The sequence below is a fragment of the Myodes glareolus genome, chromosome 4, assembly GCF_982192425.1.
Source record: "Myodes glareolus chromosome 4, mMyoGla1.1, whole genome shotgun sequence".
In the NCBI taxonomy this organism is placed as follows: domain Eukaryota; kingdom Metazoa; phylum Chordata; class Mammalia; order Rodentia; family Cricetidae; genus Myodes; species Myodes glareolus.
Genome location: NC_142029.1, coordinates 67118946 through 67139463, shown reverse-complemented (window position 1 = coordinate 67139463; position 20518 = coordinate 67118946). Strand labels below are relative to the sequence as shown.

At 36.4% G+C, this 20518-nt stretch overlaps 2 protein-coding genes across 2 annotated transcripts; both read right to left on the bottom strand.

The window, feature by feature from the left end:
* Positions 1-226: 226 nt before the first annotated feature.
* Positions 227-1153, bottom strand: LOC125388898 (olfactory receptor 8D1-like). Its single transcript, XM_048417249.3, has one exon. It carries the CDS (start codon positions 1151-1153, stop codon positions 227-229), a length of 927 nt encoding a protein of 308 aa, XP_048273206.3.
* A 6532-nt stretch (positions 1154-7685) lies between these two features.
* Positions 7686-8618, bottom strand: LOC146894679 (olfactory receptor 8D2). The gene has a single exon (XM_085688543.1). It carries the CDS (start codon positions 8610-8612, stop codon positions 7686-7688), a length of 927 nt encoding a protein of 308 aa, XP_085544669.1. The 5' UTR covers positions 8613-8618.
* Positions 8619-20518: the final 11900 nt, after the last annotated feature.

The following is a 20518-nucleotide window of genomic DNA, read 5'->3' as shown; positions in this document are numbered from 1 at the left end:
GAAAAATTGAAAAAACAATACATAGTAATACATTTAAAAATATTTGGATATTGGATGTAGCTCTGTGGTATAGTGCTTGACTAATACACAAGTACTACTGAGACAAATTCCAAACCAAAAAAGAATTGATATGGTGCATATTACAAGGGAGAAGTAAAACTGAAAGGAAAAGACATATTTTCAGTAGAACAATTTTTTCACCCGTTTTTCATTTGCCAACAATGTCTTATCTCCCAACCAAGATTCTCCCCAATGCTTTCTTTACATCTTTGTTCCTCAAACTATATATTAATGGATTCAGCATGGGGATCACTGTGGTATAGAACACAGAAGATACCTTTTCTTGTTCTAGAGAGGTACTTGAAGAAGGCTTCAAGTACATAAAGGTGATAGACCCAAAAAAGATTCCCACAGCCATGAGATGAGAACTGCATGTTCCAAAGGCTTTGGACCGTCCCTCTGATGACTTGATGCGAATGATGCTATAAAAGATGAAGATATAGGAGATTGCAACAGCTACGGTAGGCACCAAGGTGTTGATTCCTCCAATGACAAATATAAGAAGCTCATTGAGATGTGTGTTAGAGCAGGAGAGGTTGAGGAGAGGGAGAATATCACAGAAATAATGGGTTATGATGTGGGATTTACAAAAGTTCAGTTTTATCAAAGCACTTGTGTGCACAATGGCACACAAAAGGCCCAGGATAAAGGCAACTAGCACTAACAGTGAACACAGCCTGGAGGACATGATCACATTGTACAGTAATGGTCTGCAGATGGCCACATAGCGATCATAAGCCATGACAGTCAGGAGGTAACCCTCAGCCACTACAAAGATTGCAAAGAAAAAGAACTGAGCCACACACTCAGAATAAAAGATTAAATTTTTCTTCCCAAGAAAGTTCACCAGCATTCTGGGTGTAATGACAGTGGAATAGCAGAGATCAACAAAGGACAAGCTGCTGAGGAAATAATACATGGGAGTGTGCAGCAGTGGGCTGACTGTGATGAGCAGGATCATGCCCAGGTTTCCCACTACAGTCACCACATAGATTCCCAGGAACAGAAGGAAGAGTGAGAGAAGGAGTTCTTGCTTCTGAGTTAACCCCACCAACACAAAAACAGCTGCAGTAGAATGATTCCCCATGGCCATTCTTTGAAGATTCCTGTGAAAATAGAGAATAAGACTTTAGTTTACTATTAGACCACTAATAACATGTCTGATATCAATTGCAACTAATAATTAGATAATGAAGAACATTATTCTTCCTCCAAATAAAACCAAATGCTTCAGAATGAGGTTAGAGATCACCAAGGTATTATTTTTATCTATGTTCCATGTCATCTAATACATATCCTTTAATTTTCTCTCAAAGTCAGTTGTGATTTTAGATGACAAAATTAACTGCTTCCTTAAAGATTTAGAAACATTTGCCTTCTGTATTTAACAGAAAAATAAAAATATGTTTTATGGAGAAAGGGAAGCATTTCCTGACTGTTCAAGAGTAGATATGTTGTATGTGTTTGCTCATGCATTTAAAAATCACAGCTAAGGGGTGAGACAGAGGATTGCTTTTGTTAGAATTCCAGCTGTTGCGGCATAGAATGCAGCATCAACTTCTGTTTAGTGTTAAAGAGTTTCTGGAAAAAGCAATTTTAAGTGTTCCAATCAAATAAAAGTAAATAAAATAAATGAAAAAATTAAAAAAAGTAGAGGAGATTGTGAAGGATTCTAATACTGCTTCTCTGGATTCTTTACACACAGATATCTTCAAAATATCCACCAAAAAGAAACCAATGATTCCCTGGCACAATTGCATTGAAAACAGATTTTATGACCAGTTGTAAAGAAGGTAGATATGTACATGTATAAAAATAAGTGAGTCACACCAAGGAAAAAAATGACTCTAATCTGGAGTACACATGTAAAACTTCCTGGATCCCTAAAATTGATAGTAAAGACTGAGAACAAAACTGTTTCTGAACTGCACTCTGATGAAACACGGGATCCAGGATACAGTTGCTTACCCCCAAGGTTAGCAAGGAGACTTTCCTCCTACTCAACCATTCTCAAAATTGTCAGCTGCTTAGCACCTAGCCATAAGCAAAGAAGCCATCACATAACCTTTAAAACAGAGAGGTAAACATTATAAAACAGGAGCATTTACTTTTGAACAGGCTAGGAAGACTTCTATTACTGTAAACAAGATCATTTCAGTAATTGAAGCCCACAGTGCTTTTGACCCTGGATATGAACAAAGAATGTCATATGCTACATTTCTTTCCTCAAGAAACAGCAGAGTCCAGTTTTCCAGTTTTTCTGCATGAAATGTTTTCATAGGTAGGGTCATATTGGCTGAAAGTGTGTGTTGTTGGAGTAGAGTTAGAAAATGCTACTGGAGGTAATCACTGTCCTCCACACATCTGCTCTTTTATGCCTCCCTCTTTTCTCATCACACATTGCATGTTGTTTCCATGTGCTTATCTACATTATGACATTGAATTCTTGAAAACTCTTGGAGGTGTATGCATATCTAATGTAGAAACACAGGTTTGGAAAATTTAAGAGTAGATTCAGTATTTGAACTCAGTGTATATGGTTCTAGGTCAATCCTTGTATCAGTTTATATTAGAAATCATTGATATTTTCCTGAAATTAGTCATCTAAATCATCACTAAACTGGAATGTGAGAGATTGCCAGCTAAATCATTTCAGATGTCAATATATATATTTCTAAATATATATTTATATATATATATATTTATTTAGTATATATTTCTAATTTAGTATATATTCTAATTTAGTATATATTTCTAAAACTTCCATAAAGGGGAATACTAGATAATGTGCAAGAATAGGGGCAAGCTCACCCCTTGCCATGAATTACTTGAAAATGCAGGTCATCCTAGACTACTTAACACAGCAAGGGAATGAATGATTGCGGCAAAGAGTACTTTGCTCCAGAATTTTATCTAATTTGAAAAAAAAAACTAGTATTGGAGAAAATAGAGATGGTTTTTGCACAGAAGTGTTTAAGGAATTCAAAAAGCTTCAGAGTTATGGAAACCCTGGTGAGGTTATCTGTATCACACCTGGTTAAATTTGGACTCAAAATCATTCCTTCAGATTGTGTGACCTAATCATAATAAAGCATAACAAAGTAACAAGAGAATGATAGGAAAAGAAACAGGAAGACATTATCTACTGGAGAGAATATTGAAAATTTCCTGGAAAATTTTTCCAGGAAAAGTTGAAATGCTGCATGTGAGTGAACATGGTGATTATGCCCACTGTCCCTCTATCAAACTGTTGCCATAAATGAAACTGGGCACTTACCTGGGCACAGAAAGCAAAGTCCTTAGAAGTTGCTTGATTTCTTTTTCATGTAACAGATGAGCAAAGTGACAGTATCCCGACGCAGCTCACCTCTAGCTTCCTAAGACCCATAATCATGAGTGGTATGTGTGGTGGAACTTTTATATGCTGCTTCTGGGACTTTGTATTAGGAAGAGAAGACATTCACATGTGCACAAATCCACTAAAGTTCCCAGCATTTAAGAACATCCCCTAAGAATTACTTCTGAAGTTCATGTTAACATCTGTCCCAAGAGTAATGAAGACTAGAAAGAAAGTCCTTATTATGTATTCACAAATTGTCTATGAAGATGCAAAATTAAGGCGCATGTTAGTTGTTGATATCTGACTCACATATTGTTGAATTTTTTATAGGTAGAGGACTTTTTTTCTTTTGATTTTGAGTAACTAAAAACAAAACAGAAGCAATAACATCAACAAATATACTGTTTACATTATGAGATGCCTTGAGAGAGATACCCTAGGAATCATTGCCATATGGCTGGGTTAGACACAAGCGTGCTTTCTCCTATGAGATGCCCTTCAGGAACTTACCTCATTATACATTCTGCTTTTTTGTTTTTTATTTAGCAATGTATTTAAGAAAGTGAGCTATTGTCTACATAACAATTTAATTATAACCTTTGGCAAACCAAGTTCATAGGGTCCTCAGTCCAATTCAGAAAAAAAGCTAAAATTTCCAGTGATACTCTTCATTTTTTCTCCTTGTATAATCTGTTCTTAAAATATAAAGGTTTTGTTAAAAGTGAAGCAAACTCCATGGTTTGAATTCAATATTTGTTACATGTCTTGGAGATCTGTGTTATGCTTTGAATTAAGGTAATCGCAAAGCTATTTATAATTTCTTCATTCTGATTCAGTTTATCCTGATGTGTATCCTGCACACAGAAGATCTAGAGACCTTACTTTGTCATGTATTTGTCTTTCTACATCTTCGCCATGGGGGGTGGGGAGGACCTGCTCATACTCCTTGCAAGGTATCTTCTACTAGACTTCACATAACCATGTAATTCTTCCTGTGCCAGCTGTCAGTGTGTGACATACTTTCCCCTTCAGTGAGTTTTCCCGAGATATTGTTCTACCTCTCAGAAACAGTCGAGCCATTTCCTATGCAGGTTGTTTTAGCCGTCCTTCCACAATTTCCTGGGTTGTACAGAATGTATCCTGTACACAGTAATTGCCTATGACCACTTTATGGCCATATACTAGTCTCTAAGGTACTCAACAATCATGAACCACAAAGTTTGTGCTATCCTGTAATAGAAATATCGGTTTTTTTGGAAATATTTAGGCTGCCTTACTGACCACTCTCACTTTCCAGTTGCCCAACTCTGGTCTCAATGTGGTGGACTATTACTTCTGTTATATCCCTGCTGTGTTAAAGCTAAGTTACTGGGAAAGAAGCAAGTTGGCTCTTCCCAGTCTCAAGATCAGGTTCCTGTGTTTTTGAATATTTTATTCCAACAATATCTTTAGAGATTTGTCATCCCACCATTATATTCAGAATTCTTCTCCTTACCTCAGTCTCTCATTTTTCATAGCATGTTGTTGTTGTAAGTGAGGTAGAATCTTTCTATGTAACCCAATGATTCAGCTTTAAAATGTTCTTGCCTCAGCATCCAAGTGCTTGAAACACACATAGGCCTGACTGCTTTTGTTATATTTCTTAATTTCATTTACTGAAAAATTACTATCCCCGTATAGTATATCCTGATTTGGGCTTCCTTTCCCTGCACTCCTAACGATTCTTCACCATTCTTCTTTTTGTAATTCACTGCCATTTTGTCTTTCAGAAAATAGACAGGGTTCTAAGGGAAAAATAATAATAGAAAATAAGTTAGAAAAGCATCAAATAAGACAAATTAAACAAAAGGAAAAGAGCCCAAGAAAAGGCAGAAGGAAAAGATACACATGCAGAGACCCACTCATTTTCATACTCAGGAAACCAATAAAAACACTAAACTAGAAGCCATGATATATATGATGTGTATGCCAAGGACCTGTATACCTGTAGATTACAAATTAAGACCTAAGTTCATAACATTATGAGACAATTCAAAGATGGAATTGAGTTCATTTTCTGTTGGCCATCTACTGCTGAGAAAGGGCCTATTTTAGGTCCAAATGAGGAGCAAAAGGAGGAAGTACATGAGCAAGGAAGTCAGGACCATGAGGGGTGCGTCCACCCACTGAGATGGTGGGACTGATCTAATGGGAGCTCACCAAGGCCAGCTGGACTGGGAGTGATGGAGCATATGATCAAACCGGACTCTGAATGTGGCTGTCAATGAAGGTTAACTGAGAAGCCAAGGACAATGGCACTGGGTTTTGATTCTACTGCATAGACTGGCTTTGTGGGAGCCTGTTTTCTTTGGATGCTCACCTTCATAGACCTGGATGGAGTGGGGAGGACCTTGGACTTCCCACGGGGCAGGGAACCCTGACTGCTCCTAGGACTGGAGAGGGAGGGGTAAGAGAGGGGGAGGGAAAAGGGAGGTGGGGAGGAAGTGGAAATTTTTAATAAATAAATAAAAAAAACAAATATATAGGCAATGAAGTCACTTTTTCCACAGTAGAAATAACATTTCCATTTGAATCCCTGTTGCTCTCTTATTCCCTGTATACTTTATTGAAAAGTAATCTCTCTCAGTAAAAAATTTTTTGCTTAAAAAAAAAAAGAGTAATTTGTTTCCCCAGTGAGGTTCATGCTAAAAGCAAATTTTCACTTGCAAGTGGTTGTCACTTGGCTATAGCTTCTGGGTCAGGAATGGGGCATGTGTCCACTTTCCCTTTCAGCTCTAGAGTACCTCGGTTACAGATTTCTTAATGCCTTGTGGTGCTTCCTCACTCTCTGGGTTCATATATAGGCAATCATGCTGATTTAGAAGACCTCTTTACCTACGAGTCCTCTGTCCCCTCAGGCTATTCTGCTCTTTCTGCCTCCTCTTCCACATCCAAGATGCTTTCTCAATATATGGTGCTTTATTCATTGTAAAGAGATATTTCACTAATACTGGTTTTCCTTGTGTAACTTAGTGAAATCTTTTTATTGTCTTAAGTATCTTTTTATTTATGAGAAAACTGATTAAATTTAACCACACTTTACATATACCTTTTCATTTTAAACACAGTATGATGAGGCTGGAAATCATGACCCAAGATACAATTTTGAAGGCTGAAAAAACAAATGACAGATAACCTGCAGAAAATATTGTCAGTTTTTCCCAATGTAATAGGCATAGGTGTAGAGCATGCTTTTATTTTGAGGACACCAAGGCATTTTCTGCTATTTACCATTTCTTTCTTTCTTTTTCTTTTTTATTTTCTTTTCTTTTCTTTTTCTTTTTCTTTTTTGAATTTTTAGGGACAGGGTTCTCTGTAATTTTGGAGCCTATCCTGAAACTAGCTCTTGTAGACCAGGCTGGGCTTGAACTCACAGCGATCTGCCTTCCTCTTCCTCCCGAGTGCTAGGATTAAAGGCATGCGCCACACCACCTGCCTGCTATTTCCCATTTCTATACTATTGTCTAATACATTCAGTGATATTTCTTCCTTCAGTGATATTTCTTCCATCACGGCAGCTCTTCTTGTCTATACACAGCTTATATAAGATGAGCAATATGAGAGAAACCACTCTTCATTAAGAAGTAAGGACAAAATGACAAAGCAATGAGTTGAATTTGGTATTGATTTTTATAGCTGTTGTAATGATTTGCTTAAATGTTGTGGCTTAAATGTAAGGAACTTGTTAAGCAGCAATTATGGAAAAATGTTAGTTAAACTAGATTAACTAGATCTAGTTAAACTAGATTTAACTGGCCAAAACTAATGCTTGAAGTGCACTGTACTCCTAGATATTCCAAGAGAAGAGACACACAAACACTGCTGAGCTCCTTGCAGCTGCTGGAATTTCCCATCATGTGCTTGCATCACTCCAGGTTCTACCTGTGGCTGTAGAGAAACAAGTATGTTTTTGAAAGAGCCCATGTGCCCAATACTATGGAAGACTTTTATTCAAACGTAGCTTTGCTACCTTCATTGTCCAGTCAGTGACAGCAAAATCTTTGTTATAATCAAAATGTTTCAGTGTATTTAAACCCTTTGTCTTCCATCAATTTCTATTCCTCTTAAATATTTACAAAGATTATACCATCCATCAGTAAATTACATTGCTTGATAATGCACAAAAATGTCTCAGACATCCTCACACATAACAATTCTCAAGTAATGATGACAATTTTCTCTAAAGAAAAAAAAATAAAATAAAAAGAGAACTTCTCATGTGCTGCTTTTTTTCTTCCTCTCAATTTTATGATGACTGTCTTCCACTAACCACCTTTTTCAGTGCGTTCTTTACATCCTTGTTCCTCAGGCTGTATATTAGTGGATTCAGCATTGGGATAACTGTGGTGTAGAACACAGAGGACACTTTCTCCTCTTCCATATTATTGCTGGAAGGTGGCTTGAAATACATGAATGTTATAGACCCAAAGAAGATTCCCACAGCCAAAATGTGGGAGCTACAAGTGCCAAAGGCTTTGGAACGTCCTTCAGTGGAGCGGATACGAAGAATACTAGTAAGGATGAAAGCATAAGAGATGATAACAGCCAGTGTAGGTGCTAGGGTATTAATTCCACCAATTATAAATAGCAGAATCTCATTGATATGGGTGCTGGAGCAAGACAGGGTCAACAAGGGCAGAATGTCACAAAAATAATGGCTGACAATATGAGAACCACAGAAGGACAACATTGTCATGCGTGTGGTATGAACAGTAGCCCCAAAGAAACCCAGCGAGTATACCACAGCCATCATTATGGAACAGACCCTTTGGGACATGACAATGTTGTAAAGCAGTGGGCTACAGATGGCAACATAGCGGTCATAAGCCATGGCTGTAAGGAGGTAGCCTTCTGCAATGACAAAAATGAGGAAGAAGTAAAGCTGAATCATGCACTCCAAAAAAGAGATGATGTTCTTTTCAGATACAAAGTTCACCAACATCTTAGGTGTAATGACAGAGGAGTAGCAGAGGTCAATGAAGGATAAGTGACTGAGAAAATAATACATTGGAGAGTGAAGTTGAGAACTGATAGTGATTAAAAGGATCATGCCCAAGTTTCCCACCACTGTGATCACATATATCACAAGAAACAAGATGAACAGTGGGACCTGAAGCTCTGGGCATTTTGTTAGTCCTTCAAGAATGAAGTCAGTCATTGAAGAGTGGTTCATAGTATCCAGTACTTATAAAATATTATCTATAAGGAGAAGGGAGAGAAAGGGTTATTGATCACTCTTAATTTCTGATTCTCATTTATGTATTGCATCCCTGATAACCTTATTTTTCTCCTACCTTTGTGCACTCCACAAGCAGCTTTAAAACTACTTCTTTTATTTTATGAAATTATAATACAATGACATCATTTCCCTCTACTGTTCCTCTCTGAAAGCCCTCTTATATGATTCTCCTTGCTCTCTATATAGTATTTATGGCCCCGTTTTCATTAATTATTTTTATATACATATATGTATATGTATATACATATTGAGTCCTTATTACATTCTATATATCCTGTCTTATGTTACTTGTATATATGTTATTAAGGATGACCATTTGTAATTGAACAGAAAAAAAATCTGTGTTCCTCCCTAGGTAAGGCTGTTTCTCCTACTTTCAGTATTCTGTTAGTTGTCTGTAATTCTTTGTATAGGTTTGAGTCTTATAGCCTTTTTATTTAAAGGCTTATAGACAAAGGCTGAATTTATATGGCTTGGTTGCACACCACGTTATTGACAGCTCATTCTTATGTCAGAGTCTTATAATTTTGCACATGGACTTAACTCTGTAATTACTGCAGATGAAGAATATCACAAACTCAGACATAATTACTTTGTGGATTAAGATAAGACTACTTACATTTTCACCTGAGTATATGACAAAGGAATCATCAACTTTATAAAACTACCGCATCCAATATAACTTAGATAATCCAAAAATAATCTCTTTCAATTCTACAATGCATTTACGTAAATCAGCATCACAGTCTCTAAACCGGGGAGGCCCACACAATAAGGGGAGTTTCTAAAGCTGCCAGCACAGACACAATAAAAGAGATTCTGAGAGTTTAAAAGAACTGATTATAGAAATTTCAAATCTGTTCTCCCTAGACAACATGCTTCTTCTCAGAATAGAAAGCTAGAATATATTAAGGAATTCTCCTTGTTATAGATAGAAGAAATAGAAATATACTGCTACTATCTGACCATAAACTACAGCTGAGGCCAGCCTCGTCCTTGAAAGAGCAAAGTAGAGCTGACTTCGAGGACTAATATCCGGAACACCAATAAATCAGTGTTTCCTTAGGGACTTGACCTTGCAGCATTTGAAGCCAACCTCTCACTGACCTTCTTTCAAATTTCTTAGATCAGAACTCCAAGCATTTTTGTTTACTTATTCAGTGTCTCCTAAAATTCAAATATAGCTAAAATATGTGCCTCTTAAAACTAACAATGATAATTTTTATTGAGTAACTTTGTATTGAAACTGTCTCTGTAGGAGGTAGGGATGACTAGCTGTTAAGAGTGCTGACTACTCTTCCAGAGAATACTGGTTCACTTCCTAGTACCTATCTGCCAGTTTACAGCCATTTGTAACTTCAGTTCCCAGGTTTATTCTGTGACCTCTGCATGCACCTGGTATGTGTATTATGAATTGACATTCATGCAGAAAAATACTCTCATGTAAATAAAATTACTACAATAAGGTAAAATGTTTCTAATTTCATGAAAAAGGTAAATACATCAGAAAATTTATATGACTTTAATTTGTATATATTTTAAAGAAAATGTCAAAAATATGAGAGAGCATTCATGCATGCAATAATTAAACTGCCTTTATTTTATATGAAAAACATTCTTAATATTCAAAAATAATATAGAAAGTTATCTCATAGTATAATATGATATTATCTAGAAGAGTAATCTATCTGAATGATGAAAAAAAAAGTCATTCTCTAACCTGAGTTGCATAGCAATAGCCTGTCTCTCCCACTTCCCCCCACAAAAAACACATAATCTTAGAAGAGTTTCAGAATTACTAAGTGTTCAGCTCTTTTAAGTGTGAAACATCTTCAGATAGATGTCCTGAACTTGATCAGTGACCAGATGAATCAAACTGAGAGATTTTTTTAAATTTTGTATTCATTTTAAATATTTACCATGGTTGCCCCTCCCTCTTCTCCTCTGCTCTCCCACCACCTCCTTCCTCAACCCATCCCCCATCCATTCCTCCATAAAGATCCAGCCTCCCATAGAGAGAGTCAACAAAGCCTGGCGCTTTAAGTTGAGGCAGAATTAAAACCCTCTCCACTGCATCAAGACTGTAGGGAATGGGGTCCAACTAGCCAATTTGTAGGGAATGGATCCTGTTCCCACTGTTAGGAAAATTTTTAAGTTATTCCGATAGAAAGCCCATCATACTATATAGCACAGTAGAAACAGGCTTGCAGCAGTTTGTGGCACTTAGTAGGCACCACTGCTTTGTTTAGATGCAAATATTACTTACTGAATTTACTTTTGTATGAAAAAATAGTTCAGATAAACTACAGATGATTTTGAGGTATAAATTATTCATCCGATAGAGCAAATTAAATTAGCCCCACCATTGTTTATTTTTGCAGAACCTAATAGGAGATGAGCAGGAATATCTCCCTTTTGTGGGGATGATTATTTAGTGAGTTAAAACCTCAGAGATAAAAAACATTATAAAAAAAAAAATATATATATATATATATCTTGCTTGCTTTCTTAAGGAATTACTTTGGTGCATGTAGGAGAAGTCAAAATGAAAGAACAAAATGAGAAAGACTCAGGGATAGGTGTGAAAGCCATTCAGCCCAGCTTAGCATTGCAAAAAGAGCAATTTAACAGCAATAAAAAAGGGCTATGAACTCCATTGAAAAATCAGCAAAGTCATAACTCCTCAAAATGCAGAGTTATCTAGATAATAGAAATCTTGTTCATGTTAAAATATACATAGGTATGTCAAATAAATCATGTAAATATCTCATATGAATGTATTTTATCATTGTAATCTCAAAGAGGCAAGAGAGATGACACAGTATTTAAAATTTCTACCAAAGTAATCCATAGTAGAAGTCACAGAACAAAGATAAGATATTATATATGCAGTCTTTGACGGTAAATGAAATATAATATACAATGAAAGTGAAAATGAACACCTTCCAGTTGCACAGGTCATATGCTTTCTGTAGTCAGAGAATGAGATACTGACTTTTGGTACTTACTGTTTGCTCCCTGTTTTGACTTCCACAATTCTATTATTTTGTAATTCTATAATACACAGTGGTATCTGACAGAACAGTTGTCTGCTGTAATTCTTGATATACATGAGTGATTATCCAAGAAAATAACTGATATTCAATATAGAATAATACAGATGCTCACAAGATAAAGTCACCCATGAAATAATCACTAGATAGATAGATAGATAGATGATAGAGAGGAAATGTATGTGTCTATAGAATGAAAATATAAGTTGAAGTTTTGCTTTTCTGTTTAGCGTAAAATATGAAAATCATTTCTATAAATTCCTAACTTTTAAACATATGACTAGAGCAGTGCATGTTCAGGCAGACAAGGAGCAAATAAGAATATATTAAATCCATGACTTCCTTTTTAAGCTGTTTTTAGAGCAGTTGTCTTTTTTATGCAATGACTATCTTTGAAGTCACATTAAAAGTGACAATAATCTTAAAAACAAATGGTATATAACAAATGACAGACAATCTTGTTAAGAATTTTAACATCATTGTGGAACTATTCTGCATGCCATCAAATTGTAGGAGATTTCACACTAGTAACTACCTATTAAATGCTTCAGTAGTAAATATATTGTGAGAAATTCCCGTTAGATGATTAAATGAGACAATATAAGTTTTAAATTTATTTTAAAGTTTGGTATATACAGTGTTATTGTTAGCAAGATAAATCTACAATATTGATGAGTTTATTATTGTTAAGACAATTTGAACACTACTACTTAGATATCAATTAAGACTTATTCAACATTCTAAGAAATTTGAATCTACTTACCTGAAGATGTTTGCTTCAAACACAGAGTTTCTATATTATTTGGAAATGTTGAGCGGGGATTTAAAAATACACAAGGAATTCATTCCCAAATGTACACAAATTCTCCAAAGATTTGGCCCATGTGTAATATACAATTAATAAAAAAAATTGATGGCTTCAATGATCTCAGGAAGCATTTTACTACCTCAGGGATTCAACATATTAACAAAGCTCAATAAATAAATCCCGTGCTGCCTTTCTATAATACTCTAGAGTTTTTAAATTATTTTATTTATTTACTGAATTCTACTCTAGTCAATGTCAGTCAATCTTAAAGTGATTTACTCTCTGGGAAAAATTATAGATTTTCCTCTTTACTAGTCTATGTTTTCTATCACAGAATCTGGGAGGACACACAGGACCTCAACTACTATGGCTAAACATCTAAATGTAATTAGAAAATCCTCTTCTGTAAGATAAAACTTGTTTAAGGAATTTTGTTATTTTAAACTACTTGTTCAAATCCCAATTTTCTGCTTTAAGACCTATAACCACATACTCCTTAACATTATGTGAAACCTTTGGCCACTCAAAATATGTCTTATGTTTTTTTTTTCTCTTGGTTTAATCAAAATATACTCTGAGCCAGGATTTTATTGTTATCCAAGCTCAAGTGAAACTAATGATACTCCTTGCTCATCCTCCAAAGAAGACATGCACCATGATAATTAGCTTCAATTAAAAAAAACTAATTAGGTCTTTGAGATTGTTTTAATCACATTTACACCCCCACAAAAAAATTTTTGGCCATCAACTCATGTCCTATAGATATAGCTTTGTGTCAGTTTTATCTATCTATCTATCTATCTATCTATCTATCTATCTATCTATCTATCTATCTATCATCTATCTATCATGTATCTATCTATTTATTTTAACCTCAAGATTAATTAGTGATGTACAAATATTCTTGTGACTTGTCTTCCATTGGTGTGGTTGACTTACTAGGGACTCAATTCTTAGAGAAAGATATCTCTCCCTCTAGAGCTGCTAGCCACTGCCTACAGTTCCAAGGCTAGAGATAGGTTTGTATTAGACTCTCCTCTGCAGGATAGGATTTGGACCAGGTTGGGTTGGCACAAGTCTTGTACATTGTATATTATAATCACTGTCACCTTCCATGTGCTCTAAACATTTTTGTGCTTTTATGTTTTGATATTTACCTTTATTATATCATTTTTGTTCACCTCATAGCAATATCTACCATATATTTCATTCTTCCTCTTTCTTTAATTCATTGTCTCTTTTTATCTAATTGTTAAATATACACAGACAGACATATTCACTCACACACACATACACACAATACCCATAATAAATACATGTAATACTAAATTTACAAATGTAGCCTGCTTGGTTCATCTAATGTTATAAGGGTTTCAAGGATGATAATATTGGTAAAATTATTTAAAACTTATTTTAAAAATCCATAATAATCTTCTCCCAGTCAGAAGGCAGCCTTTTTGTCTTACGGACAGTGTCCTTTGCTTTACAGAAACTTCTCAGTTTCAGCAGGTACCATTTATTCATTGTTACTCTTATTGTCTGTGCTACTGGGGTCCTACTTAGGAAGTGGCCTCCTGTGCCTATATCTTGTAGACTACTTCCCACTTTCTCTTCTATCAGGTTCAAAGTGGACAGATTAATGGTGATGTCTTTAATCCATTTGGACTTGAGTTTTGTGCATGGTGATAGATATGGATCTACTTTCATTCTTCTACAGGTTGACATCCAGTTATGCCAGCACCATTTGTTAAAGATGCTTTCCTTCTTCCATTGTATACCTTTAGCTCCCTTGTCAAAAATTAGGTGTTCATAGGTTTGTGAGTTAGTATCCGGGTCTTCTATTCGATTCCATAGGTCGACTTCTCTGTTCTTATGCCAATACCAAGCTGTTTTCAATACTGTAGCTCTGTAATAGAGTTTGATGTCAGGGATGGTAATGACTCCAGAAGTTCCTTTATTGTATAAGATTGTTTTGACTATCCTGGGTTTTTTGCTTTGCCATATAAACTTGATTATTGTTCTCTCAAGGTCTGTGAAGAAGTTTGATGGGATTTTGATGGGGATTGCATTGAATCTATAGATTGCTTTTGGTAGAATTGTCGTTTTTACTATGTTGATTCTCCCAATCCAAGAGCAGGGGAGGTCTTTCTATTTTCTGGTATCCTCCTCAATTTCTTTCTTCAAAGACTTAAAGTTCTTGTCAAATAGATCTTTCACTTCCTTAGTTAGAGTAACCCCAAGATATTTTATGCTATTTGTGGCTATTGTGAAAGGTGATGTTTCTCTGATTTCCCTCTACGCTTCTTTATCCTTTGTGTATAGGAGGGCCACTGATTTTTTGGAGTTGATCTTGTATCCTGCCACGTTACTAAACGTGTTTATCAGCTGTAGGAGTTCTTTGGTAGAGTTTCACCAACCCCTCATCAGACAAAGGTCTGATCTCCAAAATATACAAAGAACTCAAGAAACTAGACACTAAAACTCTAATTAACCCAATTAAAAAATGGGGTACTGATCTGAACAGAGAATTTACAACAGAAGACACTTATGGTCATGCTCAGCCTCCTTAGTGATCAGGGAAATGCAAATCAAAACCACTTTGAGATACCATCTTACACCTGTCAGAATAGCTAAAGTCAAAAACACCAATGATAGCTTATGCTGGAGAGGATGTGGAATGAGGGGAACACTCATCCATTGTTGGTGGGAATGCAAACTTGTACAGTCCCTGCGGAAATCAGTGTGGCGGTTTCTCAGGAAACTGGGAGTCAACCTCCCTCAGGACCCAGCAATTCCACCCTTGGGAATATACCCAAGAGATGCCCTATCATACTACAAAAGTATTTGTTCAACTATATTCATAGCTGCACTATTTGTAATAGCCAGAACCTGGAAACAACCCAGGTGCCCCTCAACAAAAGAATGGTTAAAGAAGGTGTTGAACATATATACATTAGAGTTTTACTCAGCGGTAAAGAACAATGACATCTTGAATTTTGCATGCAAATGGATGGAAATAGAAAACGCTTTACTGAGTGAGGTAAACCAGACCCGAAAAGAGGAATATGGTATGTACTCACTCATAAGTGGATTCTAGCCATAGTTAAAGGTCTTTGAGTCTATAATTTGTGATCCTAGAGAAGATAAATAAGAAGGTGAACCTGAAGAAAATTTATATAGTTATCCTCCTGGATAATAGAACTAGGCAAGATTGCCAAGCAAACTCGGGTGCATGGGGGGTGGGGGGGTTGGAAGTAAGGGAGGATGGTTAGGGAAAGGGGAGAGGGTGAGAATTGGGGATGGCTTGGGGGAATGGGAGGGGGGGAGGGAGGAAGGATGGTTATGGGAGCAGGGAAGTTTATATCGCAACTAAGGGAGCCATTCTAGGGTTTGCAAGACACTTGATTCTGGAGGGGTTCCCAGTAAAAATTAAATAAAAAAAATAAACAAATAAATAAAAAGAAAAATTAAAAAAAAAAGAAAAAGAAAACGCTTTACTGAGTCAGGTAAGCCAGACCCAAAAAGAGGAATAAGGTATGTATTCACTCATAAGTGGATTCTAGCCATAATTAAAGGTCTTTGAGCCTATTATTCGTGATCCTAGAGAAGCTAAATAAGAAGGTGAACCTGAAAAAAAATCAGGTAGTTTTCCTCCTGGAGATTGGAAATAGACAAGAGTCCCAGGTAACCATGGGTGCATCTCGGGGTGGGAGGGTAGTTGGAAGGGGAGAGGGTTAGAGAGAAGGGAGCAGGGGAGGAATGGGGAATGCTTGGGAGACTGGGAGGGGGGGGAGGGAGGAAGGATAGATATGGGTTCAGGGAAGAATATATCTCAACTATGAAAGTCAGTTTAGGGTTTACTAGAGATTTGATTGTAAATGGGATCCCAGGTCCAAGGAGAAATCCCCAGATTGCTCTCTGGACAGAGGAGAGGGTGCCTGAACTGGCCTTGGCCCATAACCATACTGGTGAATATTTTGCTTATCATCATAGATCCTTCATCTGGCAATGGATGGAGATAGAGACGGGGACCCACGTTGGAACACTGGACTTAATTCCCTAGGTCCAAGCGAGAAGCAGAAGGAAGGAGAACTTGAGCAGGGAGGGCAAGATCAGAGGGAATCTTCATCCCGGCGATGGATGGCGATGCAGGCAGAGACCCACATTGCAGCACCAGACTGAGCCCCCCAAGGTCCAAAGGAGGAGCAGTAGGAGGAAGAACATGAAAAAGGAAATCAGGACCGCAAGGGGAGCGATCACCCACTGATACAAGGGGACTGATTTAATGAGAGTTCACCAAGGTCAATTAGACTGGGACTGAACAAGCACGTGATCCAACCAGATTCTCTGAATGTGGCTGGAATCTCTGAATGTGGCTGGCCTGGAGTCTTTCTGAAAAGCCATTGACAATGACTCTGGGACTTGTTTCCTCTGCATATACTGGATTTTTGGGGATCCAGTCTGTTTGGATACTCACCTTCCTGGACCTGTAGGGAGCAGGGAGGAACTTGAACTACCCACAGGGCAGGAAACCCTGACTGCTCTTAGGGATGGAGAGGGAAGAGGAGAGGGAGTGGGGGGAGTGGGAGGGTGTTGGGAGGAGGGGCGAAAATGGTAATTTCATATTTTAATAAAAAACAAAACAAAAGAATAAAAATAAAAATCCATCATAGCTAACCCTTTATTTTAAAGATTAGCATAATATTCTCTCATAGTTTATTACAATTTTGATATAAAACTATGCCTAGCATATGAGGTTGAGTTAAAGGGATTTTAAGCCATCCATTTCTTTGTTGATTATAAGTTTATTCAGACAATTTGAAACTGTAGTTTGAAAAGTAATGGTTTATTGAAACTTTACCATCATATCTATGCTTTCCAATTTCCTGTTATACTAATGATATATGATACATAACTGCTAGTTCTGAGTATGTTTCCCTTTTCTCTTAAGATTATTAAAATTTCTCAATTATTATTTTATTAATTTGGTCATGTTTTTAGGTTTATTAGTCTTTTAAATTCTCAAATTTTATTTTGTTTTTCCTGTGTTTTACTTTATTATTCATATATGTTTTTATATAAAAACACATACCACTGTATTTTGTTATTTTATATACTCTGATTTCATCCTCTGGGTACTCTATGTTCCTCGGATCCACGTTAAGTTTACCTATGTGTCTTTTAATGTCTATGATTACACATGTTTTACCTCTTTTCCAAAGTTTCATGTAGCTAGAGGTGTCTCTGCCTCCTTCCAGTTCCTGAATAAACATTCTGAGGCTTAATATTAATTATGAACTGTTTGACTGATGACTGAGGTTTCTTACTGGCTAGTTCTAAATATAAATTAACCAATTTTTAATAGTCTGTATATCACCACATGGTCTCTGGTTCTGGCATCTTATTCCTTTGGTGACTGCTGGTATCTCCTCTGATCCAACTTCTTTCTCCCTTTTTCTCTGCTTGGATTTCCAGTCTAGCTAAATTCCTGCTATATTTCAACTCAGCTTTATACATCAACCACTAAAAGCAAAACATTTTGAAGACTTAGCATTCTTAGTATAAATGGAGGATGTTTAATTTCATGGCTTTGATATCCATTTGCGATTTCTGAAAAATAACTAAGTTATGTATCAAAAACCTTCTCCGGATGGGTCCCTGCCATTGTCCTATGGATGAAACATAAGACACCTATGCTCAGAGACCTATGAAGCATTTGTAATGGTCTTATACCAGAAGTGTTGAAGTGGAGAGTAGACTAGGAGACTATGTAAGTGCAAGGCAAAATCCTTTGTTTCCATTTATAGAAAGTTTGAATTTTGCTTTAGAATCCTAAACACTCCCAAAAACTCTTGCAATGTTCTAGCTGCAGTTGATGTGTCATTTTAAATATTTTGTTTATACACAATCTGTGGTCTGTGTGTCCTCCGTAACTTTTCTTTCCTCTTTGTTTGCACCAATGATAGACAGGTATAATTCTTATATTTATTTATTTATTTATTTATGTGTGTGTGTGTGTGTTTGTGTGTATGAATATCTATATCTGTGTGAGTATATGTACCCTGTATATTTTTAGGTGATTTAGGAATAGAGAGGATAATATTAGATGTTTTGGACTTTGAGTTACAGGAATTTCTGAGATGCCTAAAGAAGATTCTAGGTTCTGAACCAGCACTCTACTCCAAAATTTTAAATATTATTTTGATAGTTTTCATCCTATGAAGAACATTTATTTTCTGTGGTTATAAGGAAAACTCTTTAGGATGTAAAAAATATTTTTGTGGAATAGTAAAGTGGAATTTGCAAGTTTTCCTACAAGATAGAAGATTTCACTAACTAGATATAATTAATGAAAAATAGAGTCTGTGGGTTAAAAAGAGAGCAATGAGACATACTTAGGAGGGGTTGTAGGTAGGAAAGGGATAGGTCAAATGATTGAAGTATAAATTATATATAAATATATATACATAATATATTATATATGTTAAATAAATAATTTTTACATATATATGTAAAATAAATAATTCCAAAAAAAGATCAAAAGAAGTAATATGATAGAGGAATATTTTCTATTTATTGAACATGTGAACATTTATGGAGTGTTTGGTCACCAAGATAATGAAAGAGGGAAGCAAAGTGCTAATTAACAAAATATTAGGGAACCGGTACTGGTACTCTGTAGAGTCTATTAATGACAAGGTCTTGTCTAAGACCATCCTGTCCTAGCTGCTATATGTAGTCACTAAATAAAATGTCTGGATCTGTAACAGGTATAAAGAACATATTGTATTCAGATGGTAGAAGGAGTGATCCATTTTCCCTGTCTGTCTCAATTTCTGAGCTTTAGTGTTTTTTGTTTTGTTTTTTATCATTCTTCAGTAACTTGGGTGTAGGAATAGCTTCCATAAAACACCTTTTATAATTTTGCTAAATTTTTTTTCTCGTGAATTTAGATGAAAGCTCGGCAATAAATAGGGAATTTAAAGATTCCTCAGTAGTGCTTTTCTCATGCACCTTTATTCTGCAAAACATTTTTAATATAATAATTCTTATGGAAAATTTTCCTAACTGAATAAAAAAATACCATTTTTAATATAACAGACTCATCATTGCTATTGGTAGTTGTAATATAAGACAGTGGCCTCACCCAAGTCCCAGCAGCTTTTCCCACCTGGGAGTTGCCTTGGTCCAGACTCCACCTCTGGGAAAGCCCACCAAATGCTGACCTTCCCCAGGTAGGGTCAGGACCACCCCATGAGGCTATTTAGGCTTGTGCCTGAAAAAGGAACACAAGGTCTCTCCAGGTTTTACATGTGCTCTCCCTCTCTGTCTTCTCCTCCTCTATTCTTCCGGCCACCCAAGAGTGACACATCTATTAAAAGTGGGCATCTTTGATTTGGTTTAATTTGATCTGATTGGAATTCTTTACACTGATGGAGAGGCTCATTTTAGGATTATTATATAGATTATTTAATAGACATATTAATAGATTATTTCTAATAGACAGATTATTTATTTATTATTTCTCATAGATAAATTATTTCAAATAAACAGAGATGAATCTCTTTTTCCCGTGCCTGCAGTTCCACAGTGCTGGAAAATACCCATCCCCTGTAGTCTCCACGGGCAAGATCAGCTTCGGACTCAGTGATACCACCTTTAAAGCACATGACCAGTAGGGTTCCCGGGGTGATCCATTCACTTTTTGGGCTTTCCAAGTTGCAGGCCATGCTGGAAGCCACAAGGAAGCCTTATCCATGTGGCAAAAGTCGGCTTTCGCTGAGATGGTACTTGTGTGTGGGGAAGGCATCCCCCACTCATTATTGATGGGACTTGGATGTGGCGAGATGTCCCCCACTCATTTCTCATACACCCCCAATTTGACTCAAGGGTCAAGCTGGTTTGGTGAATACATTGTAATAGACGTGAGTTCCATTGGGCATATACTTTTAAAATGGGTCCTTGCATGATTCAAAGCA

Excerpts from the sequence above, each read along its gene's own strand:
- LOC125388898 (XM_048417249.3), bottom strand. The coding sequence starts at position 1,153 with ATGGCCATGGGGAATCATTCTACTGCAGCTGTTTTTGTGTTGGTGGGG.
- LOC146894679 (XM_085688543.1), bottom strand. The coding sequence starts at position 8,612 with ATGAACCACTCTTCAATGACTGACTTCATTCTTGAAGGACTAACAAAA.